Source organism: Anabrus simplex, chromosome 9 (genome assembly GCF_040414725.1).
Source record: "Anabrus simplex isolate iqAnaSimp1 chromosome 9, ASM4041472v1, whole genome shotgun sequence".
Lineage (NCBI taxonomy): Eukaryota > Metazoa > Arthropoda > Insecta > Orthoptera > Tettigoniidae > Anabrus > Anabrus simplex.
This window is the reverse complement of record NC_090273.1, coordinates 89,446,727-89,457,095: the sequence shown is the minus strand read 5'-3', so window position 1 is coordinate 89,457,095 and position 10,369 is coordinate 89,446,727. Positions and strand designations below refer to the sequence as shown.

The 10,369-nt window shown below is 42.9% G+C and overlaps 1 protein-coding gene across 2 annotated transcripts in view; it reads right to left on the bottom strand.

Moving 5' to 3' along the window:
• Nucleotides 1-10,369, bottom strand: part of LOC136880879 (uncharacterized) — a gene marked incomplete in the record, with an annotated part of 321,955 nt that overhangs the window by 98,816 nt on the left and 212,770 nt on the right. For both annotated transcript variants that reach the window (XM_068229264.1, XM_068229265.1), the window contains 1 exon segment: nt 2,428-2,449. In XM_068229264.1, coding sequence (XP_068085365.1) covers nt 2,428-2,449 — 22 coding nt within the window.

Below are 10,369 nucleotides of genomic sequence, written 5' to 3'. Positions count from 1 at the left end.
TCACACGAGAACACATTCACTTCCTTGTGTAAATTACTTTATTGTCACTGTAAGTCACAACACACAGTTATACACACTAGCAAGTGACACTACAACACTTAATAGCGGAGTACCCTGAAGTTGATTCTGACAAGTACAGATATCAACAACACTGACTCGCGCACTATAACACACGCTCTCTTGAACTCACCGCCTCCACCTCAGAGCCCACAGTCACTCGCAATCTATCACTTGCCTTTGAGTCCACCCTGACTGACTCACCGACAGCTCGATATATATACTGTTCGATCAACCGTTTAGAATTATCGATTTCTGGAAGGGTTCTTACAACACACTAATGGAACACACTCGAAACATCAATCGTCCAGCTAGTTGAATGGAGTACTCGAACTTCCGTTACTGTTTACCAATACACATGGAAATTTCTCCAACATTCCTAATGTCTCCACATGTATCTGGATAATAAACCTTACAGTAAGTTTCTAGAACTCTTCATATATACCAAATTATAGTAGAATAAGGTAGCGTCCTAGTGTAGGCACTCCAGTATATAAAACAACAACTTCGCAAAGAAATATATATGAATTGTCCTTTAAATCCTTTAGAAGAGAGAGGTGTTCATTACCAATGCCAGGGACCCACCATCCCACCCAAAAAGGTATGTTTACTTTTATAATACAACAAAAGTTTTGATGCACCATCGACCATTAGCTGGCCAGCTATGAGCATGGCCATTGGACGACATGAAGTCATTCCCATAATTCTTAACTGGCTGGTTCCTTTACCAACCCATGCAGAATAAAAACACACCAAGAAACATGCCAAGAAAAATATGTAATTTAGTAGCTGTAACCTATCTTTCCAAATCCAGGCCAAGCTCTGTCATGAGAACAGTGGCACCCTTTGGGGGCCACACTCCCTTATAGAGGCTCTGAACTATTGCCGTGGTGCATACTGCCCGCACGGCAGGAAAAATAAAATGTAATTTAGTAGCTGTAACCTATCATTGCGAATCCAGGCCAAGCTCTGTCATGAGAACAGTGGCCCCCTTTGGGGTCCACACTCCCTTCAAGAGGCTCTTAACTATCGCTGCAGCGCATACCGCCTACACGGCAAGAAAAAGAGTAATTTAGTGGTTGTAACCTATAACATATTTCGCAAAACAGTCCGTTGGAAATTTCCTTAACATTTGGCGACAGTTTGCAGATCGTTGGTAAATCGTAAAGGACACTCCTATCGGCGATCCCATGAACTAAAATTAAAAGAGCATCACCAACCGCCGAGCTTCCATGTACAGCAAGCGGAGTGAGTGGAGTGCCTACACTAGGGCTATGCCTAGAATAAATCTAATATACGACTATTATAGAGTTTTCTACCGCTTTCGACTATATAGATTTTGAGGTTAAACTTATACACAATAGGTATTTGAGGTTATACAAATTTATAATACATATTTACAGGGAAATCATGTATTAGTGACATTTAACATTTAATAAAAGATAATTCAGCATTTAATAAAATATGACCAATGTATACCAACACAATAATTGAAGGTTTTACACTGGTTACGATGTCATAACTATGACAATAAACATCATCGTGACCTGTCCATAAGAATGCTGAGGTCCACAAGTTAAAGCAGGGCAACTATATTTAACAAGGGACTGCAAAAATGTGCGAGTGTCTGCATTCCAAACACCAAGAAATATAGTAGTGTTGCTCAAAAACAAATAAGGCAGATTGGGGTGCAACTCTTCCCAAACTTGGCATATTTGTCAAGATTATTGCAGTAATCAGAGCAAATGGGATCCATTATCCTCCAATGTTTGTGTTTAACCCAGAATGTTGTATGGTATAATGCCAGGGTTGATTAGTGCTGCTACAGAGTGGTCAAGCAAGCTAACCTTCCTAAAGTTTTTGTGGAATTTTATTAAATATGTAAAGCCCTCTAAAGGTGACCATGTTCTGTTATTGATGGACTATCTCTTTTTTCTCTGAAGTCTTCCTATAATCAGTTAGTACTGTACATTCATAGTTTGTCAATTGTCCAGTACAAATGGTATGGGTGAAATTCAGGGGAAAACCTTTTCTTATATACTGAATCCTGGGAATTAAATGGATGCTTTTTGATTTCAAAATTAATTTCAAATATATTTTTGCAGCTATTTCCCTTTTTCATTCCCTGTGTTCCAAGATACATGATCATGTTTTACCACAGAACACTGTGTACTTTGCTACAAATTACACTTTAAACTTTTAATAGGACTCTCAATTAGAAAAATAAAAACAGGAAGCATTTATAGAATTAGGAACAGCTACCACTGAAAATTAAAGAAATGTAAAAGATATTTCAGGGTACAATAATCTGGAATAAATCTAGATCTTAAGATAAATAGAAGCACTTCCTTCTGTTGCTGCGGTACTTACTCAGTGGATATACTGTAGTGTGCTGCAACAAAAATAAAAACTAATTAAACAATGATTCTAAAGTTCATTAAACTGATGTTCTAACATGGCCGCTACAAATGGGATACTTCAGTCTAGTTTCCAGTTAGGACATCAGATAATGAAAAAGATCTTATGAATTACAGTTCCATGCAAATTAATTGTAACATGACAGGTAGTTACAAAACTTTGTTAATTAATTTGTAAAGGAAGGAGATGGGAAAACGGAAGCCCTCACATTTATGATAAATGTTTCGGAAATGAGGTTTGAGAAAGCAAATGCACTGCTGGCCATTAAAATTTAAAAGGATGTGAGGCTTCACAAGCAGACTTCTTGGATATAATGCCCGTGATACACAGGTGACTATGACCTACCCGCTACTACATGACGCGGTACCAAGAGGGACGGTATCTCCACCCATGCTTCCATGATGTGTACCCAGAGTTCATGGGTTGTAGCTCTAAAGAACCAGAGAAACAAGGAAATGCCATTTGGTCCTTGTTTCAATGACGGTGAAATCCTGACATTCACCTCCCCGGGGTAGAGAGGGGGCAACGACTGCATATAAAAATAATATTTTATATGCAAGCGGCTAACGAATGAAGGGACCGATTATCTCCCGGTATAAGGAGATCCCCTATACCAAGTGCCAACAGTCTCTTTGAGAGTGGATGAGCGGGTATGGGTAAGGGCACTCTATTGTCCTGGGGACAAGAAATTGTTCCCAAAGGCGGAGGAACCAGTTTGGTCAACGGCATTAGGATGCAGAAGGCAACGGGAAACCACTGCATTAAAGATCCTGAGAGATATTCCAATAATCCACATGGCATGGCTGCAACGTCAAGATCGGAGCTGGCCGTGTGGGTCATTTACCTCCATTTGGAGATGACGGCTTAAGAAGAAGCTGCTGGTGCCCTGTAGCAGGTCAGCCATTGACCACATTTTTCGATTCGTGAGAGATACAAGGAAGCTTTGTGACAGGGTGGTTATCCAAGAACAGTCAAATGATGTGTGGGCCGCAACAGTCTCCAACGCCTCTACAAAGTAACAGTTGCTGGTCTGTGTAGCAGCAATCGCAGCCCATACCACAATCCTAAGTGCTGGACCACCATGATGGAGCATAATGCAGGACTGGGCCACAAATGTGCCACAGTGCCACTAGACTCAGACGCTACCATAGAGGTGCTGCAAGAAGAGGGGAGTTCATCAGAGGAGATAATGGGATACCATTCATCCCTCCAGGCCTGACGTTCCTCACACCACTGCAGTTGCAGGCATGTGTGGTTAGATGTCACAGACTCTTGCAGTAAAGGATACATGGATAAAATGCCCTGCTACTGGAGATGGTGGTAGGCCATGAGTGAGAAGCACAGAATATGTGCCACATGCTTGAAATCCTGAGTGAGGATGCTCGATGTGGCTGTACAGACTGTAAACACCATTCACACTTGATGTCTGACCTCATGCTCATTGGTACCACATGATGGGGCCATTGACTTCCTGTAAATCACCCAGTTCATCACTTCTTGACCCATTGATTGCATGTCTTCTTAACAGTTACTACATTTCTTCCAATACAAGAATACATTTTGCTGTAAAATAATGTACAGTTGTGATAGGCCAGGATTCTCCCATAGTCAAAGGTAGAAATCTCTTTTATGATAATGTTTTTCAATGCAGCACATTAACTCCGTCTGTGCACAAGAGCAGCATGGAAACACATTGAAACTCAATCACTCCTAATCTTCACTTATATGACAGTTATTAGTGTCACCATTGATACACATGCTACGTCATTGCTTTCCCCGAATGAGGGGACCAACAGATGGATGATTCTTGGTGTTGTCTTAATGACCAGCTGTGTATGAATGAAGGAAGGTTAGAGAGGTAAGTCAGTAATATCAAACTCAAAAGCACTTAGTTTTCTGCAAACATTTAGGGTGTTTTCTGAAAGGAATAGATCAGTCTATATTCTCCAAAACAGATAACATCCTGGAGAGGACTAAATGAGACATGCATTATGAATTTACTGGATCTTGTATGGAGGAAACAGAAGAATACATCTAAAAGAAAAACAGGTGAATCTACTCTACCAGAAATCATGCAGTCATTGGTTAATTTTTTCCTGTTCCAAGAAATTCTTGCTTTAACACAAGAGATACATCTGTAAGGGTATAGTAGTCTCCTCAAGTTTTTCACTCTCAACAAGTAAATGTCCCATATTCTCACACTCACAACTATAAGGATATACTGTAGTTATTCACTAACAGATTATAAAAATAGGTCAGAACAAAGGAGATCGGATGGGAAAAGTGAAACCAGCAGATGGAACCTCTTGGAAAGATATAAAAATGTACACCAAATAGAAGTGTTGGCAAACCAATATTATGCTATTCTTGTTTACAAAAGCCTTGTTCAGTACACCAGTAGATCATTATGTAGCCCTCACTCCCGGCAGGTGGGGGACGCACATGTAGAACCTGCGGTATACCCTGCTTGTCGTTAGAGGCGACTAAAAGGGGCGACCTAGGCGCGGACATGGATTGCAGTTCGGTATAATGTGTTGGACCTCCTGTGGATGGGAAAGGCTGAATACATCCACAGGTAATCCCTGCCTATCATAGAAGGCAACTAAAAGGGTCATGTGGCCATGGTCCCCTCTTTACTTTTTATTGTTTTTCCGAGGGGCAGTTGTAGACCATTTCAAAATTTTTATGTGTGTGCTGTTCAGAAATGGACCTCCTACGTGTGTGACTATGCTCGAAAGCCCGCGTCAGCAACCACCCAGGAAGTGGCGGGTGGGAGTGTCATGTACCCGGGCAGTAGTATCCGCCTGACAACACAGGTGCCCGCAGAGCCGAACGCCAGAAGGACATATTCTTATTAATTATTTTTATTTATTTTTACTTATATTCAGTGCTCTGTACATGCTATGGGGTTCATGCTATTGCGGGTAACTGGAGGAAGGGAGTCCTCATGCTCATTGCCTCAGTCCTCCCGTATTAGGCATCGTCCAACATCGGACCCTGGGGAGGACCGGCTATGTTCAGGTGGGTATTGCCTTGGCTGCTTGGTTCGGCTACAGAGACCCCTGATCGGAGTGGGTGGCATTTGGGCAGGATGATTTCAGGCATGGCGTTGAAACAACTTCTGCCTGCCACCTCAGGTAGTTCGCTACCCAAGTCTTTAACTGTTGATTCCCTAAGGGGGGCAACCCCTTAGGAACAAGCGCAGCGTATTGGTCTGGGTTCAGGCTTCCCTAGGTTCCTGGTTGCTACCAGAACCAATGGGCAAGATATCAAGCTGGTTAAATCTATTCTATTTTTTTTTTTTTTTTTGCTAGTTACTTTACGTCGCACAGACTCAGATAGGTCTTATGGCGGCGATGGGACAAAGAAGGGCTAGGAGTGGGAAGGAAGCGGCCGTGGCCTTAATCAAGGTACAGCCCCAGCATTTGCCTGGAGTGAAAATGGGAAACCATGGAAAACCATTTTCAGGGCTGCCGACAGTGGGGTTCGAACCTACTATCTCCCGAATACTGGATACTGGCTGCACTTAAGCGACTGCAGCTATCGAGCTCGGTAATCTATTCTCTTTAGTCATTACATCGAAGGTGTCTGCGGTGAACTTGAGGATCTGAAGAAGATGTGCAATGGTGGTTTGCTTCTGAAGACGAGCACTGCGCTCCAAGCACCACATGGCGATATGGTATTCTTTCAGTCCTGCACCAACGGAGATTCCGAGGTCACTTGCTGGTATTTATTGTGAATTTTTTGTCCCTCCATCTATTCCGTGTCCGAGTAGGGAGGATATATTCGCAATACCATGTTCAGGAAAATGCGGTTCCACAGGGATCGGTCCTTGGTGTCACTCTGTTCGCGATTGCCATAAACAGTATTGTTGCTGCTGCTGGTTCAGCAGTAATACCGTCCCTCTATGTGGACGATTTTGCTCTACACTGTAGCTCGTGCAATATGGCAGTTGCATAGCAACAATTACAGCAAGCTATTACGAGAGTGGAACAGTGGGTCTTAGAACATGGCTTTCGGTTTTCCGTGGTTTCCCATTTTCCTCTGTTGTCCACTTTTGTCGGCTCTGTACTCTTCATACACAACCCGAGCTTTATTTAGGAAATGTCGTTCTTCCAGTTGTTGACACTTACCGATTTCTTGGGCTCCTTTTCGATAGCAAATTATCATCATGGGAGCCACACGTGCGGCAGTTAAAAGTGCAATGCACTAAGAAGCTGAATATCATGAATTTTCTTAGCAGCACTAATTGGGATGCTGACCGTACGGTGCTCCTATGATTCTATAGGGCACATATTTTACCCTGGTTAGACTACGGCAGTGCAGCATATGGCTCAGCAAGACCAAGTATCCTTGCTAAGCTGAAAAGCATCAACCACAGTGGGGTTAGGTTGGCGATGGGAGCTTTTCGTACAAGCCCCATTGCCAGCCTGCTCACTGAGTCTGGTGTGTCGCCTTTGCACCTGAGGCGCCAGCAGCTCCTACTTTCATTTGCTGCAAATTTGTGACAGATGCCACTCCATCAAAGCTACCCTTGCATGTTCAACAATGGCAACCATTTGCTGTACGCTGCTTGTCCACGAGCAACGCAGCCGGTTGGAATATGCTTGGATAGCAGTTGCATATTGTTTCATGTACCTTCGGTTCCTTGCCTTGTCAGACAACTAAGTGGGGTACCTCCGTGGGTAGTACGGCAACCTGAATTAATCCTGGATCTGCACACTGGCCCGAAGGAAAACACGGACCCTTCAATTTATCAGAGGCTCTTCCTGTCCGTAGTTGACCGATATCCAGGTTCAGTCTTCGTCTACACAGATGGTTCAAAGACAGAAATGAAGGAGGGCAGTGCGTTTGTTGTCGACAATGATAGGTTTCTTTTTGCTCTCCCAGAAACCTGTAGTGTGTTCACAACAGAGCTCTATGCCATCTGTGAAGCTCTGCGGTACGCAATGCCCAATGAGCGGGACACTTTCTTCTGTGTACTGACTCCTTGAGCTCGCTACAGTCTATTGATACTTGTTTCCCTGAGCACCCTCTGCTACAGCAGGTCCAGGACCTACTGGCCGGGTGTTCGAATGCCGGTACCAGAATCATGTTTATGTGGCTCCCAAGCCACATGGGTGTAGAGGGAAATGAATTAGCAGATAAGGCTGCCAAGGAGACAGTTACACTGCACCCGTTGCCTTTCAAGGTTCCAGCAAGTAATATTCGCACTCAGCTGAGACATCTGGTTATGTCCCATTGCGAGATGGAGTGGCAGGCCATTCTATTTCCAAATATGCTGAGAGCGATAAAAGGAACAACGAAGGTATGGAGGACATCCCTTCGTGCTTCGCAGAGGGAAGCAGTGGTATTATCTCGTCTTCGGATCGGCCACGGTATCCTGACTCACTCCCATCTATTGAAAGGAGAACTCCCTCCGGTGTGTACTTGCGGCGATCATTTTACCTTGCTACACATCCTTACGGAGTGTGTAGACCTGGTTGCTCTGCGCCGTAGTCTTAACCTCCCGAGTACAATCTCCCTTATCTTGTGAGATGACGAGCAATCAGCAGACCTCGTCATCCGCTTTATCATGTGTGATGATGTCCTTTGTGCTAGTGTATTTGTATCAACTGCGCTTTTATTCTACTGACTTCATTTTAGTTTGTGTTGTGTATTTTAATGTGTTACTTTAACGTCTAACGTAAATTATGTATATACAGTACATATCTGTACTACCAGGCAATGCCTTACTCTTTACTAATTATGTAGCCCGCAAATGGTCAATGAGCTCGCAAACTGGTGCAGAGGTAGTGTAGTGAAACATGGAAATTTCTGCTTTCGTATAGCTCGTGTCTATTCAGAATGAGCATTAGACAAAAACTTAACACAGATATTTGCAACCTGGTTTAACTGATTTGACAATACAATTCACATCCAACTTTAGAAACAAACAACATAAACAAAATTTTAATTTCTGTTTGTGCCTAGTAGTAACATATTGTAATTAGGATACTTCTAAACGTAGTTTAAAGTTATTGTAGTGTATTGTGGTATCTTCTTAGAAATTAGCATGCTTATTCTATTACTGTAAAATATTTGTGTAGTAGGCCTATAGTAGAAGTATCTGTAGAACCTCTCTTACTAGAATTCTGTTGTAGTAATTAGGATAAGCTTAAATGCAATTTTCAATTGTGTAATTCTTGTGTATTACTTTCAGTATTCAGTAATTAACAGCAGTTTTTATCCTGTTAGGGTGCTGTAGGATAAAAATATGGTACGACTAAGTACTATTGTGGGGCTGCCTGGCTGAGGCGGTAAAGGCGTGCTTGGTTCACCCGGAAGGACATGGTTCAAATCCCCGTCGGAAGTCGTAAAATTTAAGAAACGATATTTCCACTTCTGGAGGTGCACATGGCCCCGAGGTTCACTCAGCCTACACCAAAAATGAGTACCAGATTAATTCCTGGGGGCAAAGGCAGCTGGGTGTAGAGCTAACCACTTTACCCCATGCAGTGCCGAGGTTACGGATAGTGGAAGCCTTTACCTTTCACCCCTCCAAGGGCCTTCATGGCCTGTAAGGAGATGACGTACTATTGTAGTGTAGTAGCATATTAAATACCTTACTGTCGTGTGATCTTTGTGTACTATCCTGGACAATATTTCTTTACTTTCATTTTTTTTTTGCACATAGAAAGTCATTTTATTTTTCCATAAAGAATGGCTAAGGAGTGCAAGTGTAGGGACTGTGCATGTGGCCAGGCATTAAGGAGTATGAGGTAGCAGCTGGAGAGTTTGAAGGAAATAATTAGGATTCTCTCAGAAGACAGGAAAGAAGGTAGGCCTCCTTCAAACAATGTACAGAATACATTAGGTATAAAAGAGGGATGGGAAGGAAAGGGGGGAATTGTAGAAGACAGGTGGTCTAATGTTTTAAGGGGAAGGAGACTGCAAGCTAAGGGCTCTATTCAGGAACAGAATTCAGGGCAGGTGTCTGTGAGAAATCGGTACGAGTCACTGCAGGTAGAACAACAGAGGGAAGATGAGGAACAGGGAACTGTTGGTGAGAAGTATGGAAGTAGGAGGAAGAGAAAGGGTGGAAAAGGGAAATGTAGAGTAGATGATAGGAAAAAACAGGTGGAACAGGGTCATGAAAGGGAGAAAAGGGAGGAGGAAGTAGCTTCTGCAGCTGTCAGGAAAGATAGGGCTGACCAAGAGGGTAGGGGATCAAATGGGGCAGGTAGTGTTGAGGCTCTGGTCATGGGGGATTCCATTGTTAGACATGTAGGGAAAGTGTGCGGAGGAAAGGGAACCAAGGTAGAGTGTTAACCGGGAATTAGATTGAGGCAGATGTTGAGGAAGGTAGAAGAGAATGAGGAGGGAAAGGAGAAGGTGGTAGTGCTTCACGCTGGTACCAAGCAGGTAAGGCAAGGAGGTATAAGTACCAACAGAGTCGGGGATGTCTGAGATCTGTTCTTAAAAGTTTTGAAGCAGATGATGAAGTCTTCGTTTTATGGATTTGCTTGAATTCGGTGGTAGGGTATGTATAGGTACTTTAAGGCAGAAACGGGTTCCAAGGAGGACATTCCAGGAATCACGAATGAACAAGGGGAGTGTCTATGTGAGGATCTTCGAAGGGCAGAAGTATTCAGTCAGCAGTATGTAAAGATGTTGGTTATAAGGATAAGGTCCAGATGGGAGAGGTGTATAATGATAAAGTAGTATTAAAATTTACCTATGATAACAATGGCATTTACAGTAAGATACAAAAGTTGGAAACTAGAAAAGCAGCTGGAATTGATCAGATTTCTGGAGATATATTAAAAGCAATGGGTTGGGATATAGTACCATATCTGAGTACATATTTGATTATTGTTTGCATGAACGAGCTATACCAAATGATTGGAGAGTT